This window comes from Sphaerodactylus townsendi, linkage group LG08 (assembly GCF_021028975.2).
Source record: "Sphaerodactylus townsendi isolate TG3544 linkage group LG08, MPM_Stown_v2.3, whole genome shotgun sequence".
Lineage (NCBI taxonomy): Eukaryota > Metazoa > Chordata > Lepidosauria > Squamata > Sphaerodactylidae > Sphaerodactylus > Sphaerodactylus townsendi.
In genome coordinates, this window is record NC_059432.1 from 59830998 (window position 1) to 59846626 (window position 15629).

Here is a 15629-nt window from a genome sequence, read left to right on the forward strand (position 1 = left end):
TACAAGATGACACATAAGAAATAGTGAAAATTTAAAAAAAACAGAAAGGTGAATTGCGCCCAGAAGGGCAAGATCTATGTACTGAAAAAGCGAAACAAAGGACTGAAACCTTGAAGTGAAGGCTAGAAGTAATGATCTATAATTTAGAGGAATTCAAAAAGATTTTAGTAAGATAAACTTGGAAGATAATTTTCCCAAGAAGACATTATCAGACATTTAGATTAAGGAGCATTTAGAATGAGACACTGATCAGACATTTAGAATAAATCCAAGCTTAGCATTTAAGAATAAATTACCATGGGATATCTAAGTCAGATTTACCCATAGAAAACATGAAACATGGATACATAAAGAGAATCCTTGCTTAAAGTGGCAGGAAAAGTGAAAATCTTCCAAGACTTGCCTACTAGTCTTTTGAGAAAAAAGAAGAATTTTGATTTTTTAAAGACAAATTCTACAAAGGAAAGAAATAGATCAAGAATTCCAGTTGCTTTAAAAGAGGCATTATCTAAGGGAAAAAGAATAATCACTACAATAGAGCAAGTGAAACAAATTGCAGAAAAAAAAATCAATTGAGGATCCATTCAAGGAATCTGGGGGAAAAGATTGAAAATCTCTACCTAACTCTTAGGGGAATTCACCACAATTGAAAATAAGAAAATAAAAGGAGCATCAGTGAAAGAAGAAGATTAGTTTCAATTATTTTTAATTATTTTCATGATTTAAAAAGGAAATTGATATAGCAAGGGTGTAATAAGGGAACTGACAAAATTTGAAAAGATTATGCAACAAAAAAGAAAATTAATTAGGATGATTTTATAAACTATTACTTCAATTTTATACAGAAGCAGAAGAAGTGAAAATATTTATGGTCAGATGGCTGCAACACTTGAATAAAATGGACAAGAAGATTGTTATCAATTAACTAAAATGGCCTAAATTCCCCTTTCAAATAAATAAAAATATTTACCAAAAATGTTTAATTAGTTAAAATCAAAGTGCTGATATAATATGTATCCAAGAAACTCATATAAAGAAAAAAACCCATAAACATATATTTTAAAAAATAATAAATTGGACAAAAGGTATGTGTCATCAGCAAATAATAAAAAAGATATCATGGTTTATGTAAATAATTTATATATCCATGTTGTATAAGAATTTTAAAAACCCAGGAGGAAGATATCTTATTTTAAAGATTAGGTCTTCAGAAGAAGATCTATACATTAGCCATGAATTTACCTCAAACAATGAAGAATAAAAAAAATGGAAAAAACTTCCAATTATATTAGACTTCCAGAAAGGAGAGACAATGGCATGAATAGGGTAATGAACCCCCCAAAAAGACAGGTCTAGTAAAACTAAAGAAGACATTACGTCCCAAAAATGTGCTGACTTATATAGAAACGCTAAAATTGGAAGGTCCACAGCAGATTAAAAATCTGAATACTTTTCTCTGATAGACATCAATCACATTTACAGATGCAGTAAATATCTAAAACCTTAATCATCAATCCAGAGAATGTGAATATACAATTGAAGATTTTTGTAGATCACAATCCAGTAGAAGTAACTTGGCACCATAATAGAGGCAGAAGGGGAAGATGGAGATTGGATGATAATATTTTACTACAAGAGGAAGCAGCAAAGAAATGTAAACAGGATTTAGAAGATTTTTTTTTTAAAAAAACAATATTACAGCTAATATCCCTATTGCAATAATTTGGGAAACCAGTAAAGCTTATATCAGAGGGAATCTAATAGCTGTAACTGCTGGAGAGATTACTAGTGTTGGAGGAACTGCATAAAACTATCTTGATAATGCAACCCTGACATCAAGCAATTAAGAAGTCAATGAGACATGCCTGAAACTGAAGAAATACAGAAGAAATTATGGTTTTTAAAACAGGGACCTTTTGAGCATACAAATAGATCCAAAAGATGTCAGACACACTAAAGAAACTGAAAGAAGAACAATCACAAAAGTGAAGAAGGGAGATCAAATTACACATGTAGATACAGGAACAATTTGCTCTGTTTTCCTCAAAACATACAGAAACAATATTTTAGTAGGAGGTGGAATGGAGGAGTATATTAAAGGAATGTATTCTGAGAAGTTCATATCTGAACATAGGGATGTATTAGATCATACTATTTCACAAGCCATAATGGAACAGGAAAAAAAGCAAAATACTTGGCCCAGATGGACTTACAGTAATGTAAATGGAGTTGTGACAGATGAATTTCAAATTTAAAAAGGAACATGTCAAGGATTTCCATTATTACCACTCTTATTCATTCTTGGGCTAGAGAAGTAATGGCTACTGAGATCAGACAAGACTCTAGAATTAAAGAATTAAAAGTGCATAGAGAAGAGTTTAAAGTGAAAAGCTATGCTGATGATATGGCACTGTTAATTTCAAACGCACAAGCCCACAACTGTTGATGCAATATATAATGCTGTGGTGGCGAACCTATGGCACTCCAGATGTTCATGGGCTACAATTCCCACCAGCCCCTGCCAGCATGGCCAAATGGCCATGCTGGCAGGGGCTGATGGGAATTGTAGTCCATGAACATCTGGAGTGCCATAGGTTCACTAACACTGATAATGGAAAAAATTGAAAAATCTGTATCCCTTTCAGATTACAAATTAATAGAAAGAAAATTAAAATAATTTTGAAATTTGGGTAGCCCAATCTAGAGTATGCTGCACACTGCATTTATATGAAATGGCAAAAAAAATCAGATTCAAAGTTTTACAAGATGAGAAAAAGGAGGATTAGCAGTACCTAATATTAAATTATACTATCAAGCAGATGGTCTTATTTAGATTACAGATCAGATTAAAAATCCAGGCCAGAGAGTAATAAAATTAGAAATTGCAGATTTAGAAGTATTACATAATTGCTTAGGGACAGAAAAATCAGTGAAGAAAAATATAATATAAATGGACTATGCAATCAGAGACGGACTATGCAATCCAGAGATGGACTATGCAATCAGAAAGTTTGAAATTTGAGGAGTTACATGTAAATATCTTCACTATAATATAAATGGCGGCAAAATCCAGAAGTCCAGGCTGCTACAGAGCAGTGCTGGCATCCCAATGAGACATCAGCATGGGGGAGGTGGCTGGGGCATTCCCAGCAGTAGAGCGAATGTTAGTGTCAAGTCCTGGATCTGCAACCAATAACAAGCTCAGTGATTTCAATCAGAAGCTTTTATTGGCAGATGACAGCATGGCCAAGAAGAAAGCCAGTTCTGGGAACTGTCTTTCAACAACACCTTTTTATGTCCACCACTCTATCCCCTCTGTTCACTCAATCCCAAATATCAAAGCAAAGCAGTACAGAGCAAGAATGTGAAAGCTGTTACTTCTCAAAGCCATGTGAAGAAACAGCGGGAAGGGTCTGTGCTTGGGCACAATCTAAATGACTACATGTTACAAAGCACAGCAGCAATAGGAAACAGAAAGTGAGACACATTACTATGACAGAGAACAGGAACCCCTTTTGATGTCAGAAGGCCCTCCTGACAGTTAGTCACCTTCCACCCCAGGTCCCAAGCTAGTTGCACCCAGAGGTGTAGCTACAATGGGGTCATCCGTGGACATTTGCTCCGGGCATCACCATTGTAGGTCATGTGGGGGGGGTGCAAAATGGCCCTCCATGAGGCCACACCCCCTGCTGGGCTGAGCATGAGTGCAAGTGCTTCAGAAGCCCAGGCTACACAGAGCCACACTGGCTCTGTACGTTAAGAAAGGTTGTTTTTTAGCAGGCTTGGTCCTGCTAATTTTTTTTTACAATTATTTTTAACTGTAATGTAGGTTTAACATGTTGTTGTTGCCCTGAGCCCTTCTGGGATGGGCAAGGTATAAAACTAAAAATAAAAATGAATTAATTTTTTTTAACAGCATACCCATGAGCCTTTGCTAAATATGCAAATTATAATTGCAAATTATAACAATTTAATTCATTATAATAATTCATTTCAACATTTTTCCTCCCTCTCACATACAACTTAACTTGCACCCTAGTATCCATCAAGGAGTCAATGGGACTGCTTGGAGAAAATTAAAACTTCAAACAACAGCTCATAGAAAGGTAAGATGTAGGGAGGACACAGTCTTGAACTTCCACCACCAGAATGCTTTATTTTTATCAATCAATAAATATATTCAACCCTATTTTAAATTTGAATGGGTGCATACATCTCCTAAGTCCCTGGGTAAATACTATGCACAGGAATGCATTTCAAGGAATGCATTTCTGTGGCAAGGAGTATTAGGTAACTCTTCTGATCAGGTGCATACTGTAAACTGTGTCACTAGGTTTTGCCATCTCTGCCCTGCTGAGACATCCATCTGAGATATGAAGAAAAAATAAAAAGAGTAAAATACCATTATAGAGATGAAATTAACTATCCCATTGTGCTTTGGGAAGGATTGCCTCAGATTTTTACCATTCTAAACACTGGACTGACTGCTCCCATACCAGATTCTGGTCCAATGGATGACTTGTCAAAATGAGGTGGGTACCATTACATTTCTCCATCTCCAGACCGTTCCTTAATGTTGCTAGTCATGAGGGTATCCCAGAACTATTTTGTGTAGGTGAATTAAAATGTCATTTTATCAGGCTAGTACAGAAAGTAATCAGAAAATCCTGCAAATCTTTGGCACAACCCAATGGATTCCAGCAAGCAGGAATTCAAGTCCTCCACCAAATATCACAGTACAAATGTTTTCTGCACTTCAGATAAAAGTTTGGGTGTGAAGTGACTTAAAACTAAGAACTAGGGTTTTCTGTCTCTTCTTAGTCTGTTGAAACATCTAGCAAAGATGTGGATTCAGAGGTGTGGGGAAGCCATAATGTGTTTCTACTTTTAGGATTTCTTTTTCTGAAGCCTACACCAGCTTGACTTATTCTGTAGCACAGAAATATAATTTATACCACAATCGTCTTGCTGAATTACTTATCAACTGCCTCTCCTCATCTCTGGCAGAGAAATGGAAAAGCATCTCACAAAAAGGTAAAAAAGGAGTGTAATTTCAGACATAAAAAGTGTTTCTTACAAAGGCTTCTGACACTGCCCAAGTGAAGACAGAGACCTATTTTTTGAAATCCACGGAGGAAGTGAGCACAAAATAGCCTATCAAAAAACAAATTGCTTCTTAAGAATCCAGTAAGAAGGCTTTAATCTCATCTCCAGAGGAATTCCTCTTTAGCAGCAGAACTCCTAAAACTATTGCTTTTTCTGCATAATAGTAACTTAGACTCATTCTCTCTTGTGTTATTCACATATATTACTAACTCATGCTGCTTTTCTTCTCCTTGAAATTCCTTGGACATTTCCTCCAAACTAGAACCTCTACATTTGTCTTGAGACTTACAGTAGGTGAAAATGGGAACTTTAATCCTGATGACCAAGAGACTCTATCAAATCACTGAATAGTTAGATTTTGTTTGTATGAAAATACTGTCTTTGATAGGCAATAATTCCAGAAGTTTGAAAAGTATCTGGAGTATCATCATGACCAGTTTGAGGTTAAGATCCAGTTACTCTTCTGAAGTAGTCTTGGGAGCACGCAGAAGTATTTATTCATATACCCTTTATAGGCAGAATCCCATGATCATGATCCAAGCAGAATCTTTCAGCACATTTAAAGAATCAGGCCAGCAGAAGTCCAACAACATTTTCCCCATAGATACTACACAAAATCTTGTTAAATATTCATGGCTAGACTGCCAGATTTTCCATCAGAATAAGATGATCTGCTAGACAGAGGAATTTATGGTTTTAAATAGTTAATGGAGACACTTCATAATTTAATTGCATTCACATGATTGCCAACTTTTTCTAAACAAATTTCAGCTGCAAAGTGTGGATGTGTGAGGACAGAGGGAAGAGTCTGGTTGTTTATATGTCCATTGTATACATGGGCACCAAGCTAAATAACACCCATTTGCTTTCATGAACACACGTGCCACAGGTCTCCTGTTTTACTAAAGGTTTGGAAGCAGTTATTTTTTCCCACTGCACTGGTATATTCAGATATGTATTACTTGCATTTCCAGTTAAGGGATGTCAGTATTGCTGAGAAACAGTTCTTCCTAATATTTGCCCAAGCTAAGAAAGATCTGTTGCCAGTAATGATTATCAGCATCCCATCTTCAACACGGTTTAGATGGCTCCGCAAATTCTGATTAGCTTTCAGTGAATTAATAATTCATTAGTGGAACTGATTCCCCATCTTTAAAAATATCACCTTTATTGATGCACTGCAACCATTTCAACACTGTGAATGTATTTATTCACTGAAAGAATTATTGCTGATGGACAACAATGTTTTTAATTACCTGACACTCATACTGGGAAATGGTATTTATCCTTACAAGGAGAGGGGTTGGTTGCCCCAAGCATACCTCATAAAGGTCAATAATGATATTCCCCTCTAGTCCTTGGCTGCGTTTAACATTCTCCAAGGCCAAGGTAAAGTAGATTCCACGGGTGTCAGAGATGTAAAGGTTGTAAGTGTCATTCTGATTCCACTCCTGAACGGCAGCAAACACCTGATTTTCATCAGTGCTGATAATGTGCATGTCCTGTTAAAGAAGATAAAAGGTTTATTACCCTGATCTTTATATTTCCTTGCCCTTTGGGACACAAAGCAATTATGATGACTTATGCTAAAACTGAGAAAGGACCATGAGTTATGGATGATGTTAAACAATTTTCCATTAGACCAAGCCAATAAATTATCATATTCAGGACTTTCCTTATTTGTATGTTTTTTAATTTTAAAATGGCTGCAGGGTGGTTGAGGAGGAAGGACAGAGATTCCAGAGTCCTTGAAGGAGTTTCATCCGACTTCATTTTTTATTTATACATTTGCAAGTCAGTTTTATTGTTCCTGGAAGATTCACAGCCTCAGAGCCTGAAGGCCTCCTTTCTTTCCAGAAGATACAGAAAGTACAGCTGTCAAGTTAGCCTTGCTCACATTGCCAAGACAATAAGCCTGAGATTTCAATAAAAGCAATGAACCTCCTGTAACAAAAAGGAGCTGAAGTTTCTATTCATCATGTGAAGATTCACAATGGCAACCAAATGAAACAAGCTGTCCTTGTGTCAAAACTTTTTCAGCACAGGCTCTGTACCTTCTCCTAGCAGTTATCAGAACCAGATGTTCATCCTCCCACACAGACTGTAGTCCTGGTGGAATTGGATTTGAGATAAGGAATACTGACCTGTTTGTCAAACAAACTAGCAAAAAGCTTGGGTTTTTCCAAGCCCTATTCAAAAATGTGTCTTCCCTTCCATTCTTCCCACCCCACATTAACTCTGTGTTGGTGCTGAAAGCAGCTGGTCTGCCAGTTTATCTCATAGACAGACAGACAGTAAGTGAACTCTCTACTTCCCAGCTTTTCCTTCTTCACTAACTCATCTAATGCTTTGGAATTTGTTTTGACAGTATTTGAGGTGTGCTTCGGACAGCCTGGGGAATGTAGCTTTGAGGATAACTAATATCTAAGAACGGAGGAAGGGGGGAAGGGGGGAGAGGCCAAGAGTAAAAAAAAATTTTCCAAGTTACTCCCAATGAATAGCTTTTTTAATTTTTTGTTTGTTTTTTGATTAGGCATATCTGAATGTGACCTGAGCATTATGTCCAACCAAAGATCCCATACAACAGAACCTATTCTAGAATTAATGACTAGAATTAATAAATATGAGAGTTGGGAAACTGAATGAAGATGGAGAATGATTCTAAAATAAAATTTCTGAAACGTCTCAGTCTATATATAAATATGAATAAATGGTGGAAGTACATGAATGAAGTTGTTTTTGAGTCTTCAGCCCCAATAGCTCTGTGCAGTCTTAGTGAGGGGTGATTATTAAAAGGGTGACGTCTCTGTGAGAGAGAGGACCTCATATGTGAAATGGTCTCTATGTTTTTAAAACAGCAAGACAAACTGTGACTGCCTGATCTACCTGTAACCTTGAACCTGTGCCTGTAAGACAGAAAGTATAGAAGGCGGTAGAGGTATTGAGTGAGTGAAAATGATGACACACTCCTTCATACAAACTTGCCCACCAGTTGAGATCATCATTGCAGGCCTTTTCACCTAACTTGCCTACCTTTAAAAGTTAAGCATGTAACAGAAAATCATCAGCCCTATTTGTTGTTAATTCTACACCGATAAACAAGCACTGTTCATTATGTATGATCTATATTGTACATACAAATATTGAATATTAAAAACACAACATGTTTATTCAAATCTGTAAAATGAATAACCAAAAAAAAACAGAAACCAATGTCAAAAATATAAATGACTGCAATAAAATAGGAAGCATTTGTTGATCTGTAGTTTTTTAAAAATCTACTGTAAACTATTTGACAGGTTTATGCCTAATAAAGGTTTACTGTACTGTACTATTTGACAGGGAGATCACATCTGAATTTTTAAAATAATAAATAAATGAATAGCTATCAGAACTGTGTATAAAGAGATACATTTACCTTTGGCAGTGAGTATTTGGGTAATTTTATCTGAGTGAAGGGCTCCCTTTTGTAGGACACATAATAATTTGCTCTTCCACCAGAAGTCACCTGTAGAAAAATTACACAAAATTACAATGAATGCCTATATATTCACATATTTTGTCATTCTATGGCAAACTTGGAACATTTTTGTTTCAGAATAATATTACGCGATCACTGTTCAAAGAATCCTAAATTAGATAACATATTAATAATCATGTGATTCTGAATTTGCTTGTCTCTATTGGTATTTTGGAATCATATAAAAAGTCAGCTTATTTGTAACAGTAGGCTTACTTGTAACAAATCCAAGTAGTTTCCAGAAATCAACCTTAAAGGGGTTCTAGATAGATTGCTTTATAATTTGTTCTAACAATTTTGTGAGTATTGAATCCAGGCTAACCTGGGGAAGTATAGCCTCATTAGTCTGACTTCAATACCTGGAAAACAGTTACAACAAATTATAAAGCAATCCATTTGTAACCACTTGTAAACTGCAAGCAGCCAGCATGGATTTCTTAAGAACAAAATATGCCAAACTAACCACATCTCTCCTTTCAAGGGTCACAGGACAAGAAAAAACCGTTCTTACAGTTCATCTTTGCTACCACTACTGGAATAAATCAAGAAAGAAACTGCTGTCAACAAGTGGATTAAAGGGGTTATTATTAATGTGAAAGAAGGATATTCTATGAGGACAGTTCATAATTACTCTTTTGATTTTATGTGGGTTATATATCATTGCTAATTAAAAAGATAAAACAATAGAGAATTATCACATTTCCTGCTCAGATGACACACACTTGTGAAGATACCTGTGGACACAATTAGGATTCAAATAATCTTGATAAACTGAAGGACTGTTCCTGCAAACACTAAGATGAGTGTCAGCCATGGCAAATGCAATTATCAAAAAGTATTAGTGCAACATTAAGCTAAGCTCATCCAAAAATGGCCAAGAGGCCATTTTTGATAAACATATGGAAAAACTGTAATGTTGTGGGGAAAAGAAAACCATTTGAAATGCATTAGAAATAAAATACATGCTAAAAATTAGAAGACATGAAAAAATTGAATTAGGAAAGCCAAATAATCAAGATCATTGAATGTTTTAAAAAAGAACACAATGTGGACAACTGAAAGATGCATTTTAGATATGGTGCACTGTTTGTCAGTAGATGGAGTTGGAGTTGAAGAAAAATTCACAGACCTCACAACTGAATATTACTGAGAAGATATCTAAGTATCCAAATAATGTGTCCATAAGTAATTAAAAAGTGACTTGAAATATTAGTGAATGACAAGAAAAGAATTAATGAAAAAGTTACTAAAACAAGGAGTTAAAATCTATGGCCCCTTCCGCACACGCAAAATAATGCATTTTCAAACCACTTTCACAATTGTTTGCAAGTGGATTTTGCTATTCCGCACAGCTTCAAAGAGCACTGAAAGCAGTTTGAAAGTGCATTATTCTGCATGTGCGGAATGAGCCTATGAAACAATACATTTCTGAAGCAGCATAATTAAAGTATAGGAAAGGATTACATTGCATCATGCAAGGCCAATAGTTCTTTTTTATTCCGTTTTCTTGAAATGGGCAAAAACATTCCTGCTGCTGCTAACAAAAAAAGTATCTCATAGAACATAAAACAAGACAGAAGCATACACAACTGTCTGTCAAATGAACCTAAGTGGATGCATAGTGAATAAGGCTAGAACTAGTTGCATATTTTCTTAACAAGAAGATATTGTTTTGCGGCAATGAGGAATGCTTTATAATTTAAAAGCAGTTGCACAGTCTAGCAAGGGAAATTGCAGGGAGTTGTCAGTTACAACACTTTTATTAGTATATAGTTAATCCATCCAAACAAAAAGAATTTTCTGTTGTCACATTGTTACATGTCAGCCATCCCTATCCTTGACAAAGGCAAAAATTCAGGCAATGTTTTAACAAAAGCAATGCTTGGTTCTCTTGGTTTCTTCAGAATCAGAGGTAGTTTCCGCAAGATGCGCAAAACAGCCGCACCCAGGGACTGGTCCCTAAGTGCTGTTCTGCTGGAGCGGTAGGTTTTTTTAAAAGTGGCGCTCTTTCGCTTCTATCGCTGTGTGAACTGCACCGGTGGGAAGACGCCGCTTTCCCCCTCCCTTCCACTCACCTCTCCTTCCAGTGTCACTCTGGAGGGCTGGAGGGACACTCCCACACTGCCCTCTGACCCCTGGAGGTCGGAAGGTTGCGTGGGCATGTCTCTCTAGCCCTCCAGAGCAACGCTGAGAGGAGAGGTAAGTGGAAGGGACCAAAGGAGAGGTGTGCGGAGCAGCCTCTCCGGCTGGGGAGAAAGTTGGGGAGAAAGTTGGGGCTGCTCACATGCTACCGTGTGAGCAGTCCCCAAGCCTCCACCACCATAATTTAAGCCGGTGGAGGTTTGTTTCCGCTGCTGTGTGGAAACAGCCAGAGAGAAGAGCTGCATCTTCTCTTTATAATGTCATTTAATCACTATTTTCTGCTGCATTGGCTACAGGTTACTTCATCCATTCATGTGGAGTTTCTTGCTTGCTTCCATTGAAAGATAGCGGCAGCTGATTTTTATCTTGAAAAGGTAGGCAGAAACATTAACATGTCCTATAGAAATTCTATCAATCTCCTTTGAAATTACAACAAAAATTTCACCTGAGAAGTGGTTCTGATGGGTTTTCCGAGCTGTGTGGCTGTGGTCTGGTGGATCATGTTCCTAACATTTTGCCTGCATCTGTGGCTGGCATCTTCAGAGGTGTATCACAGAGGGAAGTCTGTTACACACTGTGTCCAAGGACCAGAAGTAGAACCAGTTGAATCCGGCCGTGAAAGCCTTTGACAATACATTCACCTGAGAAGGATCCTAGAGTTTGGCCTCAGAATTCAACACTTAGACACACATTCAATGTTTAGATCACAATAAAATTCTACTCATAGTCTCCATCCAGAATTTACCTGGTATGTATTAGATCATTGCTGCATTCTGAAAACAGCCATGTTTGAAGGACGGCCTGCTTGAAGTCATCTGAAGCCCTGCTTCATATTTTCCCACCCACCTTTGGTGGTGAGATGGGTAGCCCCTGATACACTACCTGATACTTAACATGCTAGCCTTTTACAGTCAGGCTAAACATTTTATTCACTAAAGCTTTAGAGGCTTGATTAAATCTACTCTTTTTTTAATTTCCCTTTTTTAGATCTCTTACAGCCAATCCAGAGAAGGGAGGGCAAGTGGCTCCTGGAATTGGTTTGGGGTTGTGTTCACACGTTTGTCTCCCTGCTGGTGCAAGTGGCAACTATACCAACAGGGAGGGCAAACACAGAAGAAAGTGGATGCTGTGGAGCTCCACGGCACTCAACCCAGAACAGCCTGCTACCTGCAGAGCTGTGCCAGCCTAAAGGTGGATGCCAGCACAGCTGGGGGCTGACTAGATGTAATCCCAGGGGCAAAGCCAACCTTGTTGGCTTCTACTGGGCTTTAAACCCAGGAGTGCCCTGGCACAGACTTGATGTACCGGTCGCCTAGCGCACCGGGGGACGGTCTGCTGCGGCTACTGGAGGTGGTGGCTGACTGGGCACTGAGGTTCCCCAGACTCATTGTCTTGGGGGACTTCAACGTCCATGTCGACACCGCCTCATGTATGGTGGCTGCGGACCTAGTGTCATCCATGGCGATGCTGGGCCTCTCCTTAATAAATTCTGGCCCCACTCACGAGGCTGGTCACACGTTGGACCTGGTCTTCGGGTGGGGAATTAACATGGTCGTATCCTCTACTGATAGAGTGCCATGGTCCGACCATTATGCCCTAAAGGTCCGGATGGACTTGCCGTGCCTCCCCTGTCTAGGCGACGGACTGATTTATGTCCGCCCGTGGGAGACTTGCATATGGATCCACTTTGGTTTCCTGGAATGCTCTGGCGGGACTCCTGAGCCTGCCGGCACGCCGATGGACAAGTGGAAGACTGGAATGCCCGGCTTCCGATGCCATTGAAGCAGTTGCCCCTCGGCGCTCTCTGCTTCAGCAGTCTGCGGCTAGCTCCGTGGTATACCAAGGAGCTACGCCATATGAAATGGGAGCTCAGACGGCTGGAGCGAGTGTGGAAGAAATCTCGTAACGAAGCTGCGCGAACATCTTATAGGACGTTTATGAAGGCCTATGAGATGATGGTAATTTAAGGAGGCTAAGAGAGTTTTCTTCTCCTCCTCTCGCGATCTGCTAGCTTCCTCGCCTTCAGCCCAATTCGTTTCGTTTGGTCTAGTCTTGGACCTCACTATCTAGAGGTTCTAACAAATTCCCAATTGGAGATTGGCTCGTGAGTGTTTTATGAGCGTATTTCTTTGCAGATAAAGTTGCGTCATTCCGCCAGGACCTTCCTGGCCATCACGCTGACTACAATTAGCTTAACTAGAGGCCTCCTTGCCGCCTTCTGGCCCCTTTGTTTGGCCCAGTTTTCCCTGCCTCTCTTGAAGCCCATGTTGCTTTCGACAGGGTCCTGGCTGCTGTTAGGACTCTACTACCTGTCCTTCTGATCCGTGCCCTCTCCTGGCTTATTAAGGCTTCTTGCCAGGGGAGTTACCGACCCCACCTTGTTGAAGATCATCAATGGCTCCCTTGAGCAAGCGAGTCTTTCCGGGTGGGTTGAAGGAGGCAGTGGTCCGGCTTCCACTCTTGAAAAGACCATCGCTAGATCCATAGGAGATCTGGCCACCACTGAATCTGCCTGAATCTTTCTGTTTCTGGGGAAGGTAATTGAGAGAGTGGGTGTTGGAGCAGCTTCCAGGGCTTCTCTGGAGGACACACGGGCTTTTGATCCCTTCCAGTCCTGCTTCCGTGGCTGGGTATTGGGATGGAGACTGTCCTCGCCGCTGTCACAGACACGCCTCCGTGATACAATCTTGACTGGAGAAGTGCGGATCGACGCTTTCGCTGGTATTATTGGATCTTTACCGCGAGCGCTTGATATGGTCGTTTCCATCACGACCTCTTTGGCCCACCGCCTGGTCGCTTCTGGGGTAAAAGGGCACCGTCCTTCAGTGGGATTGTCTCGCTTCTCCGGAACCGGAGTCAGCAAGTGTGGTGCGCGGGAGCAAGCTCTCCCAGAGGTGCCTCCCGCTTCATTGGCGCGGGCGCCCCAGGGAGCTTGTTAAGTCCCAGCTGTTGTTTAACATCTATATGCACCCCTTGCTCAGTTGGTGCGGAGTTTTGGGCTGATCTGTCACCACAGTAACGCTGATGACAGTCAGCTCATTCTGTTGATGGAGGGGCAGTCGTCAGCCTCCCCGCAGCTCTAACAGCACTCAGTTTGGAGGCTGTTGCTGGTTGGTTGCAACAGCAGGTTAAAACTGAATCCATCAAGACGGAGGTCCTTTTTGGCTGGGCTGCGCGGGGGATGGGGATTTTCAATCGCCGGAGTGGGAGGGGGGGGCTACATTGGCACCGCCTCCTCCGCAAGCAGCAGCCTGGGGGTCCACCTGGATTCGCCTCTTTCAATGGAGACTCCAGGTGGCCCGCCATACAAACCCGGCTAAGTGCTTTTTTTCATCTTCGACAGCGTCCGGCGGCTGGCCCCTTTCCTCCTCTCCCAGGCGGATCTTGCCACTGTGATCCATGCAACGGTCACCTTCTAGGTTAGACTATTGTAACTCGCTCTATGCGCTCCTCCTCCCTTACGCTTTTGCTTCGCTGAAGCTGAAGCTGGTCCAGCATGCGGCTGCACGCAGTTCTCACTCGGTGGTGCCTTCAGAGAACACACATCCAACTCTGGTGCTAGCGCCGCCTGCGTAATTGGCTTCCCAGTTGAGTTCCGAATCATTCATAAGGTATGGGTAAGCTTTACCTTTAAGGCCCATTCACGCCGCCTGGGACTCTTCGTATCTTCGGGACCGCCTTTACCCCATACACGTCCCTGCCAACGCCCCCCCCAATGCTCGTCAGAGGCCAATTTCGAAAACTGGTGGTCCCTAGCCCCTCGGATAGATGCGGCTGGTTTTACCCGGTTCGCCAGGGCTTTTACAGCCCTGGTCTCCCTGCCTGGTGGAACACCTTACCACCAGTTATTCAAGGGGACCTTGAGAGTCTCCGCAGGGCCTGTAAGACCTAATTGTTCCACCGGGCGCTAGAGGCTGGCTGCTGAGGTGCGCCTCGCCCCTTCCTCCCTTTACTTTCTGGGTTCTTCACTTCTCTGTTTTGTTTTTCCAGGGTGGATTTATGAAGTCTGTGTTTATGTTGGACGCCACTGCAATGCATTGTTATTAATCTGTTTTAATGGTGTATTGTAATTATTGTTTTTATCATGTTGTTCACCGCCCAGAGCCCTTCGGGGGAAGGGCGGTATACAAGACTAATTATGAATAAATAAATAAATCCTTTAGCCCCATAAATACCTAAAATCAGTCATTAACACTCCCTTTTTATTCCTGGCTGACTTTGGGCTAGTCACAGCTTTCAGCCCCACCTACCTCACAGGGTGTTTGTTGTGAGGGGGGAAGGGCAAGGAGATTGTAAGCCCCTTTGAGTCTCTTGCAGTAGAGAAAGGGGGGGATATAAATCCAAACTCTTCTTCTTCTGTTTAAAGTAAAAAAAAACCTAGAACATCATCCATTGTGAACTAGAATTTGCAATCCATACTGTATATTTTGCAAATATTTCACATTAATTAATCCAGGATTAGAGACACAGATTAGCATAACATTCTCACATACAGGAATACAGAGCTTTAAAGTGGCCAAACATCATGGTAAATCACAATTTATCATAAAATGAACAGAGTGCCAAAATAAATAGCCTACCAAGCAAGTAAAGAGTCCCCTGGACCCAACAGAAGTTAAAGGGTCCCTCCTCTTACTAGCCAGCAAGCTCCGGGCTACGAGAAAGAAGAAGAGAGGGGGAGGCAAGGGTGTGGAGACTGAAAAGCAGACCCAATTAGTAACCCCGTCTCGGCACACACAAATAATTAGTAACCCACTCTCGGAAACTGGTGAGAACCTGCTGGATCCCACCTGTGGGTGTAAGTCTGTTTTGCCCAGTGGAAGAATTTCAGGCAGCCAGAGGTTTTCTGGTTTTCATTGCC

General features: G+C 40.7%; 1 protein-coding gene across 1 annotated transcript in view; it reads right to left on the reverse strand.

Moving 5' to 3' along the window:
- Nucleotides 1-15629, reverse strand: part of SORCS3 (sortilin related VPS10 domain containing receptor 3) — a 597918-nt gene that overhangs the window by 141081 nt on the left and 441208 nt on the right. The window contains exons 8-9 of the mRNA XM_048505478.1: nt 8525-8614; nt 6429-6608 (exon numbers count right to left, since the gene is read on the reverse strand). Coding sequence (XP_048361435.1) covers nt 6429-6608; nt 8525-8614 — 270 coding nt within the window. The remainder of the gene's footprint in view (nt 1-6428; nt 6609-8524; nt 8615-15629) is intronic.